A 21,121-nucleotide genomic window follows, 5' to 3' on the forward strand; every position below is an offset into this window, starting at 1 on the left:
CCTACCCTAGGCCAAACCCCATTTCCCCTCCTTTACCCTCCACAATATTAAGTCCCTTCTATCAGTGATTCTCCAGCCCAGCTGCACATGAGAATCACCTAGGGAACCTTTTAAAAGTATTGGTATCTGAACCACATTTCCAGAGATTCTAATTTTGATTTTTTTGTTTGTTTGTTTTTGGCCGCGCCGCATGGCATGCGAGATCTTAGTTTCCCAGCCAGGGATCCAACCCGCATCCCCTGAAGTGGAAGCGTGGAGTCCTAACCACTGTACCACCAGGGAATTCCCCAGAGATTCTAATTTAATTGATTAGGTTAACCTCCCCAATTAAGTTGCCAAATAAAATACAAGACACTTGGTTAAATCTGAATTTCAGGTGAACTATGAATAATTTTTAGCATAAGTATGTCCCCCAAATTGCATGGGCCGTACTTATACTACAATATTATTTGTTGTTTATCTGAAATTCAAATTAAAGTGGGCATCCTGTATTTTCATTTGATAAATCTGGTAATCCTATCTCCAAGTCATTCTAATGCACAGGCCCAGGCTGAGAACCTCTTCCCTATGTGGTCAACAATCCTTCTAAGTGCACTTATGTGTTGCACTCAGCTTCACAACCTCTGGCACAGGCGGCAAACACGTGTGTTTTCTTAGGGCCTTCTGTGGCACGGTGTCTGTCCTCTGGCTCAGCAGTGAGACTAATTGCGTAAAAGGGCAGATAGCTCATGAGAAGTTAGCTTGGGTGCCAAGGGGAGATTGTCAATGTCTGATAAATAACACTGAAGGTGCTGCCTACACCCTGAGTTGGTTCTGTGCAGAGTTCCTAGTAATTGAACAACGTGTATTGCAGTTATTTTGCACAGGGCACTTGTTAGGCACTGCAGGGGTTGCTGTGGAAGCTGTGGAAGAACTCACAGCCTGGGAAGGGAGAATCCAAGTTTCCTTTACTGGAGAAATTTTCGGTCTACAATCTAATGAGGATTTGCAACAAGTACCTTTTTATGTACATAGGTGCGAAACTGCATAAACTTACACCCAACCCACATGGGCTGGACAGAACTGGAAGAACGTAAGTTGGTTATAAACAGGAAGAAGGAACATCCTGCTGTGCTCGACTGGAGACCAGGGAGCACCCCAGCACTGCCACTTGCTCGCTGTGCCATCTGGGACAAGGCACTTATTTTCCCTCAGTCTCCATTTCTTCATCTGTAAAATGGGGGTGATGATAATAGCTCATGGAGTGATTATGAGGATGAAATAGAATGTGCTTGGAGAACAGGGCCTGGAATATTATAAGCATTCCGTAAATACTAGCTCTTATACTTACAGTGTCACAATATGGGACCTCACTACACGTAAGTATAGTACACTCAAAAGCGCTCATGTCCAAAGGATGAAAAATTTAACAAGATGAGAAGACATTTCCTTAGCATCAGTTCAACCTAAGATTTGACAGAGTCCAGTTCTTCCAAGACTTTGAAAAGTGAACCAGGAAATGGAGAAGAATTTCCCAATTCTATCCTCCGTGTTTGGTACTTTCTACTCAATTCTACTTTAACAATGATGCAATTAAGAATCAAAAGTCTAAAGCAGATTCTTGCAACTATATGCCAACATGTTATTCTCATGTGCCTGCCTGTCTGGGATGGGTGTTTTTAGGGTGTAGTTATATGGAAATAGCCTCTGATTACATTTCTGACTTTTCCAGGTAAGTCATAATTTTAGACAGTTGTTTTGACGTGACTCTTTGGCAGGCCACACATATCTGTGAGATTTTTAGAACTCTGTGAATTAGAATAACATATGAAAATTTTTGAAAATTTAAGTATTCTGGTACATAGTGTAGTATGCCTTACTATGTGAAAACACGCAAAAGGTCAGTGTATGCAAACAAAAGTCAATTTCCAAGGTAAGCAAGAAGAGAGAAAAGGTTTCCAGTGAGGGCAAACCCTTCTTTACTCTCCTTTATGACTGTTTCCGTGATACGTAAAAGGATGTAACAGTCCCTCTGTGTGAATCCCTATTACTCTGGCTCCAACTTGGAGTTTACATTTCATTTTCTGAAAGATATGGGGGTAAAGGGTTTTGTGTGCATGTATGTGCCTATGTGTATACCTGCATGCATCCCACTGGTCCTATGTCACATGTATACCTGGGTAAGAAATAAGTCTTGTGAGGGTGGGAGTTTTGGCTCTTTGCTCACTGTTGTGTCCCTACACCTAGAAGAAGGTGGGATGTGGGAGACTATGTCTTCTGATGGAATGAATTAACCCATATGTTGAGTATGTGCTCATGCATCTATTATCCCTGAGAAATATACCCACTTCAGTGCTCATTAACCTTTTCACCCAGGAGAACTGAGCTCTGGGTCAGGAAAGGGAGAGGGCAACCTGCAGGCCTCAGTCAGGAGAGGTGGAAAAAAAAGAGAGAGAAAAAAGCCTTCAGAGGGGAGGAGAGTGTGGGTGGTGGACAGGTGTCTAGGCAGAAGGTCAGGAACTAGAAGCAGCACCATTCTGGGCTGCTTCTTCCCTGTAGATTTTGTGTAGCCCCCAGTGTGGGCACTGATTCCCAGATTATTGAGTTTAATGGTTCACAGACAGGGGTCCTGGTCCCCCAGACCTCTTTGAAGACAGAGATGGGTCTCCTCCACCTGTTTTTTGTTTGTTTTCGAAAAAGAATATCAAAGGGAAGCAGGTTTTTCTCCCAGAGATAAGGCAGGTAGGGTGACCTAAAATGCCAGTTTCTTCGCTTTTGGCTAGAATTTTACCAGCTCGGTGCAGTCATCTGGTTTACCCATGCTGACCCAAAACCCCCATAGGTAATGACATCCCTGTCTGTGATTAATGAACATGGGGAAGATGAATTAATGATGCTTTTCAGAAAGGGGGAAAGAGGTAGACTGTGTGCCAGTGGAACTCTCCCATCTTGGGTGGGGACACTGACACTGCAGATGGTGAGATTATTTCTCCAAAATTACAACAGTGCAGTCGAACAGCTGGCCCCAAACTCTGGGGTCCTAACTTGCTCCCATCCTTTTGCCATTCTTTTAGTTTTCCCCGAAAATCTTGCAAGACTCTCTTAGCCCAATACTATCCTGACATATGTACAACACAGTTTCCAAAGTTCCTTTATATATACCCTTTCAGCAAGGCAAACATTGCTCTTCACTACTGAGGTTCTGAGCGACTCACACAATCAGCTCATCATCAGGAAGAAGATCTTTTGCCACCTGCATACTGCCTTTCCCTTCCATCTCCTGATGCCTAACATTTCACCATTAGAACTGTATTCCTTTAGCTTAAGGCATTGGCCATCTTTTATTTCCAAATGCCCCTGGAAATGATCATATTTGAGCTAGTGTCAGGAATAATTTTGCAGACAGTGTCAAATGCCTCTTTTTGCCATGCTGGAGCAAGGACGCCATGAAGGGCCAGTACCAAGTTCTGGCCAGGCGAGGGAAGGTCATTCATCCCTTTGACCCTCCTGGCCTAAACCTCTCTTCTGTGTCACACTTGTGCCATGCTAGGTGCCAGGGGCTGGGGATGCTGGGGAAGCGAGGCGTGCTCCCTGCCCTTGAGGAGCTCATAGTCTAATGAACCCTGTAAGTACTGGGCATTGCATAGGAGAAGCCCAGGAGCTGGCTGAGACAGGAAGGGCCTGCCAACCTCAGAGGTCCAGGAGAAGGGCAGAGTCCAGAAGATCAGAGATAATGCCCAGGAGCACGTGACGTCTGGGTGAGCTCCCATGTAGGGCGGAGGCTCTTTATCCTCTGTCCATGTCTGCACCCGCTGGTGAGTGTGGGGTTGGGGGTGGGGGCATGGGGAGTGGTTGAAGGAGACCTGGTCAGCACTTTTAAGCCTGTGCAGGAGCCAGCGGGAGAGGCAGAGTCCCACAGTTCTCCTAGTTCCTGCCGTTCTGCTTGTGCCTCGTCAGTCCCTAACCACCAACTCCTGGGTTTTCCTTGAAGCCACTTCTTTCTTCTAAAACATGAAGCAAGGTAATGGCTCCCAAGGAGAGAAGGAGCCCCAAGCCAGCTCCTCAGATCATTGCTGGACAATGCCTTTCCAAAGGGAAAGATGCCCAGGATAAATTTGGCTAGGAAAACTCTGAGGATTAGGACTCAAGTGACAATGCAGGGGACAGAAGATGTCTTGATGGTGTTTACCAAGCCTGAGTCCAAAGACCACAGGTCAAAGAGCGGAGGAGAACCTGACGGATTTGTGCTGACAAGGTCCGAGGAAAAGCGAAATGTTGGAGGGTAGACTTAGGCAGAAAGGGCTAGTGAGGGGAGCACAGGTAAGGAGGAAGGGCAAGGCTAAGGAGCCCAGGAGAGCCAAAGTGGTCCAGGAAGGGGAAGGGCATCCCATACAAATGCAGGATGGTGAGGTCTGGGGGCAACTCATATCATAGCCTCAATAATTAACCAGCTTGTGTACCTGAAGACGTAATTACAGGCAAAACAACTCCTTTGATGTAAGAGTGTAGTGTAGTCTGGGGGAAAAGAGGGGCAAAGGAAAGAAAGAGTGATTTTGCTTTAATATGGAAACAAGATTGATGGAAAAATATTACCAAACAGGCCAAACAGAAGGTTGAGAAAACGAGACCAGACTGAGTGGGCACCCAAGACACCTAGGGCCCTTGGGAGCATCATGGCTGGCCTGGCCAGGCACTGCAAAAATTCACTGCTTTCCTTTCAAAGAGTTCACATGTTCTTATCAGGCTGGTCACCTTCTCATCCCCTACCTGTTCTCTGCAGAAATTCTCAGCAAGGTTCCAAAGAGACCTGTTTATTTATGGAGTCAAAGCCCCAGAGAAAGAGGTGCAGAGGGTTTGAATGGCTCCTCCTGGGAAGCAAAGGTAATCAAGAATGGAGCTGAGCTTGTAACCAGCATCTTGGATGCCTGTCCCAGAATATAACTTCTGAAACACCACCCTTTCTGTTGGGGCCAACTTTATTAGAGAAATCTGTTAATTGGGGGTTGGTGAGGGAGGAGGGATGCTAACATGATTTAACACTTGATGGACTCTGAAAAAAATAAGGAAGGACATTCGAGCTTTAGCACATTCATCGCTCCACAGACACGTTACCAAAATGAATATATGCAACTATACTGTATGTGACACTCTGGGGCACAACAGCATAGACTTTGTGAAACAAAAAGGCATTTCTCCTGCTTCCAATGTGTCTCTTGTGGTGCCATTGTCTGATGCTAAGAACTCACATAACAACAAAAAACAATGCCCCTATGATGGGGGGGAAGACTTGATTTGGCACCAGCAGTGATGTTTTCCATTGGAATGATGGCGGGGGCTGTGGCTGACTGTGGGAATAGTGCAAATCAGCAATTTTTGGAGATTTTCTTCACGCCATTGTTTGTTTTGGCTTTGGTCAGATTCGTGGCCCAGCTTGAAGATTCCCACTGGTCTTTCTGAAGCTTGTGATCTATGACAGATGAAACAGGGATAAATTAATAATGACAAAACACCCTACCCCCACCCTGGCACTCACGTGTGGGGTGTGTCTTGGTGCGTGTGTATATACATACATGCAGGTCACAGTACTGCATAGGTGCACATTTGGCCCATGCCTCCACTGGGGAACTAAAGAGAGACCAAGGTTTTCTCCAGGCTTAGGTGGTTCATCGTCTCACTATCATCTTTCATCTAGGGCAAGGGAGATCAGTTTTTGCAAAATGGCGTTGGTTAAAACTTGTTTGAAACTGTACTTCCTAAAGTCCTTAGACGTTTATAGACTTTTAAGCATGAGTGACTCGGATTGTGGTTCCGATAGAACAAATAGTAAGTAATTGTTCTGATGATGCAAGTAATTTATCTCACAGCTTTTAGGAGCTTCTCCTCTACGCTGGCCAAAGGATGCAGAGATCAATCAAGATGGAAAATGAGCAGAGCATGTGTAGTATGATTATATTATGATACAAACTGTGAATATATTGGCTTTAAAATGCCAAATACTGATTGTTCCTGTCATATCAGCAGCAGGTTATTATAGACTACAAATACACAGGACTTTGGTGAGGGTGTGTGTATTCTGTTTTACATAGTGAGTGTTTTTACAAAGAAATGTACTTTCATTTTTTCAAAAAGTTTCCATTTCCAGGAAAAGTCTTCCTGACAAATGTGTGTGAAGCTGACTCTAAGCAGGGTGGCTGGGTTGCACAACTCCGGGGGCAGCATTCACTGTGTCTTCTAAGTAAACGGTTTCCCTGGAGGAAAACTCCAGGTGACCTCGCAAGTTGGCAATACTTAGGTGGGCTTATTGCAGATATGTTTTCCAACAAAGTGCAGAAGAGTCTTGTTTCTTGCAACTTATTTCCCCCCTTAGCTGCAGGTAGGGGACTCAGGCTCTTGTCTGGGTCTATACTGGAAGCAAAAGCTCTTACTATGGGCCAGGCAGTGTACTAAGTGCAGATATAATTTAATCAGCACACGAATCTCATCAGAGGTTTCGTGGATGGGGAAACTTAGGCCAAGGGCAGTTATAGGACTCACCCAGGCACACACGCAGTCTGTATGCAGCAGAGCTGGGACTTGAATCCTTCTCTATGGCACTCCCAAAGGGCCCTGGCTCCCACCATCCTTCCCGGGCCTGGAGAGCATCCATGGTTCCTGCAGACTCTCACTGGGTCTGCAGTAGCAGTGAAACAATGTCAGCTGGGGCAGGGGTCTTCAGAACCAAAAGGTGGAATTCAGCTGGGGTAGGGGTGGGAGGTTCCTGGGCTGCCACTTCTGCCTTTCTGTCAAATAAAAGAGAGCCAGGTGTGGTGGCACCCTACCGTGAGCTTTGCACAGCTGGACTATGGCTGGGAAGAGGAGTGTGGGGAGAGATGCTTACACCTCCTCCCTCTTCCTGGAAAATAACTTTGCATTCGAAGGGAGAAAGAAAGAGTGAGTAAATCTGTAACTGGGATTTGGTGGCCTGGGGATTTCATTTGGCCCCGTGAAGGTAGATGCCCGTGCGTCTGTGAGTGAGTGAGTGAGTGTGCGTGCATTGGGGGAAGAGAACTTGAGGTCACATGTGACGATATTTTGGATTGGGCTTTTATTTTTTAAGTCATAGCAGCCCCCATTTGTTGGAAACCTGCTATGTGCCAGGCATTGGTATTACTCTTATGTGAAGAAAAAGATAGCTAAGTAGTTTGTTTTTATGCTGGTGCGCTCACAGCCTTCGAGTATTTTTTTCCATTCGTGTTTAAATCCTACGCTCTACAATGTGGTAAGATTTGGATAGAGTCGGGGAGTGTGCGGAGACGGGCAGGGGGCGGTCCCTGCCTCGCTTGTCTCCACCTTTTATTTTGACCGGTCTGATGGCGACCGGCTCGCACTAGGACCCAGGCGCCAGAGCGCCTCCGTCTGTCCTGTAGGTTCATTCAATCTCCCATACACACAGACCCACTGCGAGACGGACACACACTCACACTCAGACACACAACTGCACGGAGCGAGGCTCGGGAAGTCAGGTCGCCTCCTCGCCTCGGCGCCTTCTTCGCTCCAGCCAGCCGGTTCTCCCCTGGGGCCCGGAGCTTGGCCGGGCCGCGCCGCCCCAAAACAGGACGAGCTCGGCGGACCCCGGTTCCTCCATGGGCAAACGCGGGCGGCCGCGCAAGGAGGCGCGCTGCGAGGGTGCGGGGCTGGCCCCCGCCGCGCCCCCGGCCGTGACCGCGCCCGAGCCCCCGGCCCAGCCAGAGGAGCTCGCAGGGGCCAAGCTCAGGTGCCCCTTCTCGGACATTTTCAACACCAGCGAGAACTCGATGGAGAAGCACATCAACACTTTTCTGCAGAACGTGCAGATTCTGCTCGAGGCCGCCAGCTACCTGGAGCAGATCGAGAAAGAAAACAAAAGTAAGTTTGGGGGCGCTGGCTCCTCCTCAGCGCCCGGCTCTTTCTTCCTCGCCCATTTGGGCGACCCCTGTCGCCTGCTTGACCCCCCTCCCCCAACACACACACATCCAGCCCTCGGCAGTAAAGCCGATGACACCGGAGAAAGGACACGCACGCACAAAGCTGCTAAAGATGTAACAAAGACGAGCGGGGGGAAGGGGGGGGCCTGTCGGTGCGTCCGTCTGTCCGTCTCCCAGAGGCTGGCAGGACCGCTGGGCCGAGGAGCGGGGGAGTGTTGTTGTTTGCTGACAACTGAGCCGAGAGCTCATCTCTTCGAGGTCGCCTTTCTTCCTTTTTTTTTTTTTTTTCCGGAGCCTTCTCGGGCAGACAAGTGTTGTTTTTCTGTCGCTCGTTCCTGGGTGGGGTGGGGATTAGAAGCCGAAAGTTGGAAACTGTAGGCAGAGCTTAGCGGTTCCAGAAAGAAAACACACAGACACACACGACAACGATAACACCAACAACCAAACAGCCCTCCACGGCGTGGGCTCGGGCTGGCTCGGGTCTTCTCCCTCCTGTCTACTTTGCTTTTTCCTCTCCTCTCGCAGCAAGGCTGGGCTCAGGCCATCGCGTCCACGGATACAGTCCTCCTGCGCCTCTGGTGCCCTGTGGTTTCCTCACCGCCTCCCCCCCCCTCCCCCGAAAGAAACAGGCCGGCAAAGCCAAGCACCGCCAGCAGCTCGCCCCGGACCCGCCGCCCTGCGCCCGGGAAACTTGGCGAGGGGGACGCAGCCAGAAGGAAACTTTGGGATCTCGCAGGAAACAATAGTTATGGAAGAAGGTGTAGGCTGTTATGTTCGGTTTTTTTTATTTTCCGGGATACGGCTCCCGAGTGAGCGCGCTGGGCGAGGAAGGCAAATGCCTTCCTCGTGGATTTCTACTGTTCCCCCCCACCCCAGATTCAGGTGGAGAGCGATGCTTGGGGGTGGTGGTGCTGGGAGCCCCACCCCGGCCTGGCCTCCTTTTTGTATTTGTTTGTTTCATTTTTGCCTCTGCCAACTGGGTTCCCCCATCCTCCCCAGGCAGTCGCTCAGCGCCGTTAACGGGGGCACGCGTGTGCGGCGTTTCCAGCACGGTCCTCACAAATAATAGCTGCGAGAAGGGCGAAGGGGCCGAGGAATATAGACTGACAGAGTAGAGAAAAGCAGGCTGTTTAATCTGTCCGAACAAGTAGGAAGATCAATGAGATGAGAGAGAGAGGAGGAGAGAGAGAGAGAAAGAAAGAAAGGAAGAAAGAAAGAAAGAAAGAAAAGAAAGAAAGGGTCCGATTGCAACGTGTCAGATCTTGCAACCTACTCCCCCTCCCCCAAACACAACAACAACCCTCAAACACAAAAACACCTTAGCTGACCGGCACCCCAGGCCTTCGGGGTTAAAGTAACCGTGTGATGGCAGCGAAATCGTGCAGTAGCTTAAGGCAAAAACAAGGATTTGTGTAGCGTGGTCGGTGGTGCGTTCTTTTCTTCTCTCCTGTTTTCTCGGAGTGCCTGGGTTGCGAGAAAGGCGCATCGTCGGCTGTGTAGCTGAATGTTTGCGATTATTCATGGGATTTTGGGGGGGGCAGTGTGCATTCGTCAATAGGGTAGTTTCTGAAAAGCCAGAGCTGGTGGGGAGGTGGGGGAAGACGTGGTTTTGTTTGGTGTGTTCGCTTTTGTTGGAAGGGGGAGGGGCGTGATTTCTTACGCTATCCCCCGCTCGGGTGCCCTGTTCCCCTGAGTCTGTCCCGTGGCGCCGGCTCTGGCCGGGGGTGCACCCAAAGAGGGCACCTTGGCAGTGTGTGGCAAACCTGGTTGGCCCCCTCCGACCCCCTCTACAGAAGGGTGTACTAAACAGGCTGCTGGAGCTTCCACCGCATCCCTCGCCCCCCGCCCCTCGCACTCGCAGACAATCGGAGACCTCTGCTCCCCACCTCGCCGCCCCCACCCTCGCTCCCCCGGCCGCCTCGGCCGCCGCCACCTTCTTGTTTACCGGTGCCGGGGCTCTGGCGTGGCCACCAGTCACGTAAGCAGAGGGCCGGGCGCGCTGGGCCGGGCTGCCCCGCACCGGGCGGGCCAGCGGCAGCGGAGCCAGGCTCCCGAGACCGTGGAAGCCAAGGGGCTTCCTCCTGGTCCCTTTCCCGAGGTGTCCGCGCTGCAAGACCCCGAGAGGGGCTCGGGAACCTGGGCGCCCCAATCGAAGTCAACTTCGTGTGCGTAATCAGCCCCTCGGCCCCGCTGCCCCCCTCCTTCGGCCGGCTCCCCGCGGGAGTATTTTTAGCTCTCTTGCCTCTTTTCGCAGCCGCTGTTTGGCTCAGCATGACGTGATGCCAGCGGCCCCCAGATTTCCCCGAGAGCGGGAACTCCGCTCGAGGCCCTTGCCCCCTCCCCAACAGCTCACGCAGGCGAGGGTGACCTCCAGCAAACTATGGGGCGACCATCCGCAGGGCCCTCTATTATCTCCCCTTAAAATTGGAGCGGCCCACGGAGGCCACTTTATTTTCCCCACTCTCGCCCCGCCTCCCGCCCATCTCGGTCTCCTAGTACGGAAAACAGCGGGCCCTACATCTGCCTCATTTTATTAGGGGTGCTTCTTCGCGCTGGCAGCGCTCGCCGTTGTTTTCTGCTCGCTGCACACAATGCCCGCGCGTCACGGCGCTCCGCGTGTGCACAGCAATAATGCGAGTCGGGGGGCGGGTCGTGCGTGCGTCGGGTTCGGGCACTGAGGGTCCCTCCGCGCGCGCAGGACTTGTTTTGCTTCAGAGCCCCGCTTTCCGAAACGCTTACATCATTCAGTCGTTGGGGGAGGGAGGGGAATCTAGGCGTTCCGATAGGATTACAGCGTTTCTCAGGTCCCTGGTTTTTGGAAGGAAGCAAGGACCCTAGCTTTTTAATTATTTTTATGATTGGGCCGGGGGGGGGGCTCAAGTTTTGTTAGTTGGGCAAGGTTTTTTTGTTTGTTTGTTTTCTTAGGTCACTACTGCAAAGGGCATTACTGGCCGGCTCAGGTGCACAATCTCCCCGCTTTCATTTCAGCCAGTTCTCCTGTAATCACTTGATCTCAGTTTCTCCGCCTTCTCCTCTTCCCCCTCCCAGCTAGAGACACATGGTTTCCACATGGAGACAAACTTCTTTCCTCTGACTGGACTTGACCTAGCAGCGTCGCTCAGCCAATCGGCAGCTTCAGCTTCCTCTAACGTCACGCGTTGCTGAGGCCAGAGACTGGGGGGTGGAGCCAGGAGGCAAGCCAGAAAATCACGGGGAGCTCTAGTTTGGCCAGCTGGTACAGTCCCTTCTTAAAGGGACGCTCTTCACCCGGGAGTTGAGCCTCAATTCTCCATTTCGGGTTCTGTGAGACATTCGCGAAATGCACCGATAAGGCCCTGGTCACGAGTTTACACGTTCCGCTTTTACCGTTTGCAAAGTATTTACTTGGCAGGAGCTTGCCTTATTTTCCGTTGTCACCAGAACTGCTTTTCATGGTTTCTTTGAGGTTTCCGTACTAGGAGAGCTCACTGAGTGTACACAGTACTGAATTATTCTCAGTATATATAATGAGTTTTCTTGGGGTGTTCAAATTAAGTCACTCAGTATTGACTGCTCTGTGCAAGGCAAGGATTGCTTAGGATATGCTGGTACATTCTCCCAAAGTTCCAACTGATGTGAATCCCTGAGAATCTCAAACTAAAGGCCTCCAGAAATATTAATCATGGATACTGTGACCCTGTTTTCACAAATTCAGAAATTATACATAAATAACCTCTGACATATCACCCATATCCATTTGGGGTCCAGTGGAGGGATAGTAATTTAGGACTGACTGATTAGTAGAGAAAATATGTACTTCCTGTTTTGGAAAAGGTTAAAAATGAAAGGGAATAAGAAAGAAATTCACAAAAGGGTGTTCTGTGCGTAGAAGTTGTTCAGCAGGCAAGTGGAAGTTACTATAACCGGTGAGGTCTACAGGACAGAAAAGGGCTTCCCAATCTGTAGGGAAGGTGGCTTTGGGGCAATGCTTAAGATAGAAAAGAATGATTAAATGGGAGTAGAAGCCATGGGCGGGTCTCTGGAGTGCATTACCTGGGTTTGAGGGTGAGGTGCTTTCCTAAGGGCATGGACAGGCCAAAGAGCAGCCTCTTCCTCCAGACAGAGGAAGCTGCTGCTGTGTGGTGTCATTTGGCCCTACCCTGCCTTCCTGACTTAATCTCCTCTGCTCCCATCCAGCAGGTCCACCAGCAAGCAGGCTTTACAGTCATGCGTCTATGCTTGACTTAGACTCTTCTCTCTGTCTAAAATGCCCTCATTCTCTTACTCCCCTGGGGTTATCTGTGTCTTACCTACTCTTCAAGTCCTAGGTCAGTTCCCACCTCCTCCAGGAAACCTCCCCTGGATATTTCTTAAGTCAGGGTAGTTGAGAGAATGAAAGCTTTACAGTCACCCAGAGCAGGGCCCAAATCCCCCCTTCACTGCTTACTGGCTGTGTGACCTTGGGCACAAGTTACCTAACCTTTCTGAGGTTTCATTTCTTTTTTGTAAAACAAGGATAACAATAGCATCGGCCTCCTGCCATTGCTGAACAACTAACTGAGGTTCTCCATTTAAAGTACCTGGAATATAGTAGGTGCTCAATAAATAGTCACTTCTTTGAGCCTTGATAATCAGCAATTCTCTACTTGTTGGCTGTGCATTAGCTTTATCCTCACAGGGAGAAGATGAGCATCTTGAGGGAAAAGATCACTTACAGTATTTCAGTATATGTCACTGTTGCAAAACACTGGGCATATGGTAGACAATATACATCCTTTGATTGGTTGGATTTGTCATTTACTGGCTATGGCACAGTGATCAGGTCTGAAGGCCAGGGGACACATGACAGACTTTCTGAAGACTTGGAGAAGAACTGGAAATACTGATCTCTTCCAAGGAGGGAGGATGTCTCCCATTATCAATGCAGAATGCCCTTGGGCTGTAAAGACCAGGGCTTATAAGGAGATGGTAGGTCAGGCCTAGAGAGCTGAAACTACATCAGCTGTGACCCTACAGACGGATCAGTTATTGGTTTAGAGAGCAGGAAACCAGTGCAATTTATGCTAAAATTGAGGGCTTTGGTGGCAACTAATGTTCACCTTGGTCACATTTCTGTACAGCAGGCATCTTACGATTCATTCATTCATTCACTCCACAAATATGTATTGATCATGTACTATGTGCAATTGCTTTTTTTTCTGAAAACTCCATGGGTTGATTTATGATGGGACTGGAGTAATGTACTTGTTTTTGGTGGAGTTATGTATAGAGCATTATTAAATCAGGCTTCCGTTTCCTCTGCATCCTAAATTATGTTCCTCAGATTCAACTTTTTTTCCAGTTTTAAATATTATCTCTGCCCATAGGTAAATGCCAGAAATAGACTTTTGAGGATACTGTTGTGGCTTTCAGAGTCCCAGAGCTCCCAGGGACTGGGTAACCTGTGGAGGGAACCCAGGAAAAGCATCCGGACCTTGGGAAGTTAGAGAAGCTGAATTGAGCCATTCCTGGATTGGGAGGTGGGGGCGGGGGGAAGCTCTATCAGATCCAAGGCAAAACAACAGCTGCTCACCTACCTGCCCTCTCTGACCAAAACACTGTCCCACTGATGCACCTAGAAATGGGGGTTTTCATCTGAGAATGGCTGGCAGAAGTCTGGGGGTAGAACTGAAAGAAATGAAGAGGGTGCCGGCATGCGGCGGCAGCAGCAGCAACTAATTGCATTGTATAATGTCAACACTGGCAACTATTTATGGAGTACTGACTATACTTGGTAAAGAATGGGGCTAAACATGCGTTATCTCCTCCAATCTTCACAACAGCCCCATGGCATATGCACTTCTATTACCCCCATTTTACAGAGGGGGTAACCGAGGAACAGGGAGCTGAGTAACTTGCCCAAAGGTCACAGGGTTAATAATGGCAGAGCTGAGTTTTGAACCTAGGCCTCTGATTCGACTGAGCCTACAGTTTTAACCATATATAGGTGTATGCATTTTCCAGCCAAGGAATGAAGTCCAGAGAGGTGAAATGACTTGCTCAAGGTCACCCAATAATCTGAAGCAGAGTGGGTGTTTGTAACACCCTGTTGATTGTCCAGGGTCTTTCTGCACACACTCTGCTTAGAAAAGGTTTAGAAGTGAAGCTGGAGACAGGAGAGCCAACCAGAGAGATTTTGTTTTTGTTTTTCGGAGTTGTTCAACTCTGCTGGCCCTAACTCAAGTTTAGGCTCCTAGGAAACACTACCCCCCTCCTACTGCCTTTCCCAAGTCTGTCCTCTGGACATATTAGAGGACTTGGGGCTGTTGCTATGGTACTAGGGCCAACAGCAGGTTCACCAAAAGCTGGGTCTTTTGCCTTTTAAAAAAAAGCCTGGCCCTGCAGAAATGAATTGGCCACAAAGATTTGCATCAGTCATTGTGGCTTGTTCTGTTTTAGATCCCCCTGCCTCCCTACCCCACCCCCTCTTCCCTACCACCACCACTTTCTATAAATACAGTTGCATAAATATTGATTTAAACTGGGTTTCTGGAGGAGAAGCCCATGGTTGCCCTGGCCTGGTCTTCACTTAGATACCACCAGTATGCCAGGCCTGACACACCTAACCCCTGATAGCGCTGGCTTCCAAATGACCCATTTGGGGGAGGTGACTTGTGGTTTTGTGGCTTTTGAGTTTAAAAAAGAGAGAGAAAGAAAACGAAGTATAAAAAGCAATAACCCAGCAAAAAATGGGAATCTTCCTGCAGAATGAATAAAGGCATTTTCAGCAGGAAGAAATGGGGGAAGGTTTATGGTAACCTGGCCTTCTGAACCAGTTCTCTTCCCTTTCCCATTCTGCCTTCCACTCCCTTTTGGGTTTTGTTTTAAAGGAGGCAGGTGGTAAGACGGAGCATCAGGGCCAGTAGGAGCCCCAGAGGTCACAGAGCAGCCATCATCCTCACTATACAGACGGGGAGGCCGAGGCCCAGAGAGGGACAGTGGCTTACCCAAGATGACGCAGGAGAGGCAGAACCAGGTCCTTCTGGGCTGTGTTGCCTCCCGCCTGACGTGAGAATGGGTCCCAGGCAGAGCCCCAAACCGGGCTTTTGTTTTACAAGTCAGGTGCTCATAAAGTCAGCAATTCTCAACCCTGGTTTACTGATCCCAGGGTGTGTCCGGTTATTGCAAAGGTCATTGCGACATTCTCAATAGTCTCTCAAAATTGAGCTAATTTGAATTCACCATTTAGAAGAAATATTTTCTTTTACATTTAGTGGGGGGGGGAGTGGGTGGAGCCTGAAGGCGATGACAGTGACAGGATGGCTACCCAGCCTTAACTGAGGAGGAGGAATTCAAGTCTTCCTGGAGGGGCCTCCTTCTGGGGGTGGAGGGTGGAGCTCTGGCTCACACTGGAGAGAAGCTTCAATTCCGCAGGGAGAGACACCTGCTCTCTGGCTTTTCTGCTAAACTAAAGGGAAGTAATTTTCTCGATACTGTTGTCCCTGAGTGGCCTGGCTGGAGGTGTCAAAGCTGTCAGCAGCTGACTTGATCTCTCCTCTCCGGCCAAAACGAATGGGCATTTGCCACCATCCTCCCCGGCTGGAGGTTCCTTCTTTGCTTCCTCATCTTGGCAGAATGCTGTACAGGGCCCCTTGCTTGTGAAATATTTTGAAAGTTCAGGTGACCCTTGTTTTGAGCAATACATCTCCAGGAAATATATGTAAATAGGATCTCTTTTTTTAAAAATTTAGGTTAGAGAACCTTTCTTTAAAAGGCCCCTGTGGCAAATAATTTTATAAAATGTGGAATTATATTGCATGCCAGGAATTCTCCTTAAATGTGTTCTGTGAGTTTGTTCATTCATCCATCCATCAAACTGGTATTTCAGGGGTCCACACTGCTTTATGTCAGGCTCTGTGCTAGGACCTGGAAGTACAGTTTCCTGCCATCATGGAGTTATACTCTATTGCAGTGCCAGATTTAGAAATTCAGTTGTCTTAAAGTAAACCCCAGCCATGTGGGACTGCATCTGACTTGGGCTTTGTGTCTTTGGTTCTAGCCATCATTACAGATAGAACAAAAATTTATGCCGGGCTTCCAAAAAAAGGAATAGTCCCTCCCCTCCCTGCATGCACCCTGCCACCCCCCAGCCTGGTGTTTAAAACCCTTTGTGTTTATCCTTGTAATATTTACAGATCTGACTCTTTTTTTGTTTTTTTTAAAGCTGCCTGAGCTTAGGAAATCAAGTACTGTGTAAGCAACCTTGTAAATGAACACATTCCACTCCTAGTTCTTTACAGACGGGGGCACTCTGCACTTGGAGGATTGTCCCTAGCAGTGCTCCTACCAAGCCTGCTCTCCCATACAACATGCCCTTGGCCTCATACCTCTAATATCCAACTCCAGTGTCTGCCAAGGAAATTTAAACACGGCAAAATTAGAAAGATAAACACAGTGTCCTGAGGGAGAGAAAGATTGGGAAGTTTAAAGCTAATAAAAGGGGATTTGGATTACCTGCTATTTGAGATATTTTACTCCGTGTCTTTATTGCCATTAGCAAGGATACTTGAATAAAGATGATCCGGGACTATTTTAATACTGTTGTATTAAAATGGAGGGCGTGCCCAGGGCTGCTCTGTTTTTGGCCATGGGTGGCAAGTGTAAGTGCATGTGGCCTCTGTTTTTATTTCTACAGGGGCCCAGAACTTCCTAATGATGTCCCTGTGTTACCTCCCTCTTACCTCCACCACACCTGACCATCTCTACCATATTTCTTGACTCCCAAGACTCTGAGTACCTTGCATGCAACTTTCTTTCCTTTTTTCCACCAGCTGTAAAATTTCTAACACCTGTGAGGAGCCAAGCACCGTGCTTGTTGCTTCCAAAGTACAGTATGTATGGTCTCCAGTTCCAGTTCTATATTCCAGTGCAAGTGACAGACAAATGGAGAACAGTAAATAATACTTGCCAGTCTCCTGTGAGTCTGATAGCCTGTCCCCAAGGAGGCTGCTGACAGATACAATGTTGTCTCTGTTTTCCAAAGGAATAGTGATAATGGTGCCCTTTTACTGAGCAGTTACTATGTGCCAACACAATGCTAAGTGCTTTATATTAAATCCTAACAATCATCCAACGGGAGGGTGCTGTCATTATCCTCATTTTATAGATGAGGAAAGCCTTAGCCTTAGCAAGACTAACTAACTTTCCCAAGGCCACCTGCTAACAAAGAGTGGCGCTGAGACTCAAAACCAGGTTTTTCTTTCTTCCTAGGAGACTTCAGGACTCTGAGAGAAGTGTCAGAGAGCAAGAGGCAAGAAATGGAATCTGGAATGTTTGAGGTTCAGGCTGACAGTCCCCTTGGGAATGCCTCCCTGGAACGACTTCCTTTACTTCCCATTCATCCTGGGGCAGAGAGAGGGCAGCCAAAACCTTCTGGGACTATTTAGGCATGGACACTGAAGCCAGATAGGGCCCTCTCTTCTGGAAGGCAATGGTCTAGGGTGTTGCCACTTGCCCTTGCAGTGCCACCTTGCCCAGCACCCCCTGGGGAACTCACCCAACCAGTAGGCCTCCTGAGACTCTGGATGCTACAATGTCAAGGGTGTGAATCCACACCCTGTCAGGCTCTACTAGGTTTCCAGAAGGCACTTGAGCTTGTAGGGCAACTGGTCTGGCCCGTGCTTGGCAAGTGTGAGCCGCACAGATGAGCTTTAGGCCCTGGCTGCCACCTTGCCAGTGTGGGCCAGCTGGTTCTGGTCAAACGGCGTAGGTCCAACCTCTTCCTCTCCTCCATCGAGATCTAGGAAACAAGAGTGATCTTAAATATAACTGGGTTCATGTCATTTATTTGGTTAAAGCCCTTCAATAGTTTCCTTCCTATCTCACTTAGAATAAAATCCATATTCCCTGCATGGCTGTCACCCTTACTGTTTAACCTGAGTGTGGTCTGAATGGGTAGCCCTGGTGTCTCCTGGGACCTTGTCAGAAATGGGACTCCCAGGTCCCACCCCAGAGCTGCTGAATCCAAGTCTCCATTTTAGCACGATTCCCAGGTGATCTGTGCGCTCGTTAAAGTTTGAGAAGCTGGCCTAGACAGCCCTTGTGATTGCCCTAATCCCTCTACCCACTTAAAGCTACCCACCATCTCATTTATTATTTATCCCTTATCCTACTTATCACGGTTTACAATGATTTTACTTACTTATCATCTATCAGGCTAGAATACAAGCACCTTGAGGACAAAGACCACAAGCAGTTTTGTGCATTGTTCTCTTTAGCATCTAGGTTAGTGCCCAGCATGTAATGGAGGATTAAGGAATCTTCGTTGAACGAATGATGAGTTCTCTGCCTTTAACCTTCTGACCTAGTGTTTATCAACAAGGGAGCTATTGTTGAGACAGTTCTTCTTGAGCAGGTTCGCCTGGAATACTGCAGGATTTAACATCCTTGGTTCATCCTCACTAAATGCCAGTAGAACTCCCCAGTCGTGGTGACACTCAAGAAAGACACTCCTACACATTTCTGAAGTCTTCTAGGCGGATGGTATTATGCCTGGGTGAGACCATTGCCCTAACCAATTTTGTCTGACCTTGTCTGACGGAACATACCCTGACGTACGCCGTGGGGTCCAAGAGTTGGGAAATCTAGGTTTGAATCCATTTGCTACCTATGTGGCCTTGGGCAAATCACTTAACCTTTTGGGGCCTCATCTGGGAAACAGGAATCTCAGAGGTGTGTAGAGGATTAAATGAACTGACTATACAAGTGGCACCATGCACATAGTTGGCTCTCATTATGTAGCAGCTAGTAGGCAAGTGGAGGCATGTTGTTCTAGGATTAGAATCAGAATGCTGGAAATAGAAGTGATGGTGAGATCACAGACATCTTTGGCCAGGCAAAGTCCTGGTGTTTTATTCTAAATAGTACACCTGAAGCTGAGAACTCAGCCACGAGGCAGCAGGACTGGGTGTGTGATTTAGTGTCCAGGGCTTGGCTGGCCCTAAGAGTGACCTCCACAAGTTTCTGCCACCTGGAAGGGAGTGATGATGCCAAGGGGTGGTGAGGCAGGGTAACCGTAGGCAGGCTCTGGCAGGGGAGGGAGGGTTACCCAGGGCTGTGTCAAGAATGTGGGGCATCCTCTTAGCAGCAGGGGAAGGCCTCTGGTAATATATTTTTTTAAGGCTTTAAAATCAAGTTGCATTTAACTTTGAAAGAATAGGTCATTGCATCCAAAACCTGATAAGTGCAACAAAAAATGACAGTACATTCTTGCTTTTGAATATAGATGGCAAACATTCTAAACAAAATATTAACCCGTGGAATGAGCAATTTTATAGAAAAACATACAATGGCTGACCAGGATATACGCCAGAGATGGCTGAAAGTCACAAAGTCTATCAGTATAAATGATTATAACCACAAATTAAAGGAGAATAATACATGACTACAGCAACACATGATGAAATGTCATTTGAAAAAAAGTATTCGGGAGGCATTCCTAATGAAGGAAGCTACTTCCATACAACAAAGATCATTTACCTGTGCTGGTCTTTTAACTAAAGTGATGTAGCGAGGTTGGGCCCGTGGCTTGGGGTCATCACCGGCAGAGGAGTTGATTCTTCCCTTTCCTTAGGGAAGAATGAACCTTGAACAGAAGATGAAACAGAACAGGCTTTGGATCCCTTTGGAATGTAACTTGATCTAGATAGTTAAAGGAGAAGGTCTCCATAAATTTAAAAGACCAGAAAATGTATTCCACTTTACTTATTTATTTTTTATTTATTTAATTTTATTTTTTTAAAATTTATTTATTTGTTTGTTTGTTTTTGTTTTTTGGCTGTGTTGGGTCTTCGTTGCTGTGCGCAGGCTTTCCCTAGTTGCGGCTAGCCGGGATACTCTTTGTTGCAGTGTGCGGGATTCTCATTGTTGTGGCTTCTCTTGTTGCAGAGCATGGGCTGTAGGCGCGCAGGCTTCAGTAGTTGTGGCACGTGGGCTCAGTAGTTGTGGCACATGGGCTTAGTTGCTCTATGGCATGTGGGATCTTCCCAGGCCAGGGATCGAACCCATGTTCCCTGCATTGGCAGGTGGATTCTTAACCACTGCACCACCAGGGAAACCCCATATTTACCTATTTATTTTTAAAACCACAAATCAACTAGAAAAAGAATTATGGAGGTGGGTAGAGAGCACAGGATGAGAGTCTGTAAGACTGAGTCCTAACCCTTGCTCCATCAGTTTGATAGATAACTGTGTGACCTTGGTAAGTTACCATACCTCTCTGAGCCTCAGTATTTTCATCTGAAAAATGGAGGCTGGATTGAGGAATAAGCTTAATGATACAAACTTCTATGAAACAAACCATGAAATGTTATTTGGGGGAACATTCACTTGGCATGGCCCTAGCAAGATCCTCCTGCATACTTTATCAGTTGCACCCCCACGTGGGGTGCTCCGGGGTAAGCAAGAGTCTTACACGTGCATATTAATTGAGTCCTGCAATGCAGATTTCTTCTCGGATCCAAGTTAATGCAAAAAAGAAGGAAGAGGACATTCGAGAGATTAACACATCCCTTATAATCACCGAAATAGGCTGCTGTTATAAGGGCCATTTAATAAAATGTAAGAAGCCCTTTTCTAAGAGGGAAGAGATAGGCCAGGATGGAAGTCAAGTGCAGCTGTTTGAGCCTCTGCCAGTGGCCTGATCTCACCAGAAAACCAAAGTTAAAAAACAACAAACTTCCAGATTCAGCGATCTCAGATTAACACTGCCTCCCCCTGCTGTTTCCTCCACCCTCACGTCCTTTCTTTCCCTTTATCCCCAGCTCAGGCACCTGGGTCGTGGTGCTTTTCCGTGTGGTTGGGATGTCAGCCGGCAGCCCTGGCGACTAGAGCTCTGGGAGGCGGCAGCTACCTCTCGGGTTTAGCATTACGTCATCCCTTCTAGACCCAAATTTATCTCGGCTGCACACAGACCCGCAGCTCTGAGCTGCTGCTGACTCGAGGAGAGCTTACGCATGAAGTTAGGCAAGGCTGACTCACTGGGCAGAAGAAAAGGTTTTCTGCTGCTCTTCACGTTTCTGGGCTCCGAGGGGAGAGGCGAGGAGGAGGCTGCGGTTGTCATTTTGGGGTGGGGGATGGAAAGATGTACAACTGTTAACAGTTCTTACTTAGGACCTCAGGACTTACCCTCCCCTGTTCCCACCCTTAAAGATAATTGCGGAAAACAGTGCCCTGCACAGTAT

At 48.2% G+C, this 21,121-nt stretch overlaps 1 protein-coding gene across 1 annotated transcript in view; it reads left to right on the forward strand.

Moving 5' to 3' along the window:
* Positions 1–7,454: 7,454 nt before the first annotated feature.
* The window catches only part of MXI1 (MAX interactor 1, dimerization protein), a 98,714-nt gene continuing 85,047 nt past the window's right edge, over positions 7,455–21,121 (forward strand). The window contains exon 1 of the mRNA XM_060125309.1: positions 7,455–7,863. Within this exon, the coding sequence (XP_059981292.1) occupies positions 7,602–7,863 (262 nt within the window). The 5' untranslated portion in view covers positions 7,455–7,601. The remainder of the gene's footprint in view (positions 7,864–21,121) is intronic.

Source organism: Lagenorhynchus albirostris, chromosome 16, assembly GCF_949774975.1.
Source record: "Lagenorhynchus albirostris chromosome 16, mLagAlb1.1, whole genome shotgun sequence".
NCBI lineage: Eukaryota > Metazoa > Chordata > Mammalia > Artiodactyla > Delphinidae > Lagenorhynchus > Lagenorhynchus albirostris.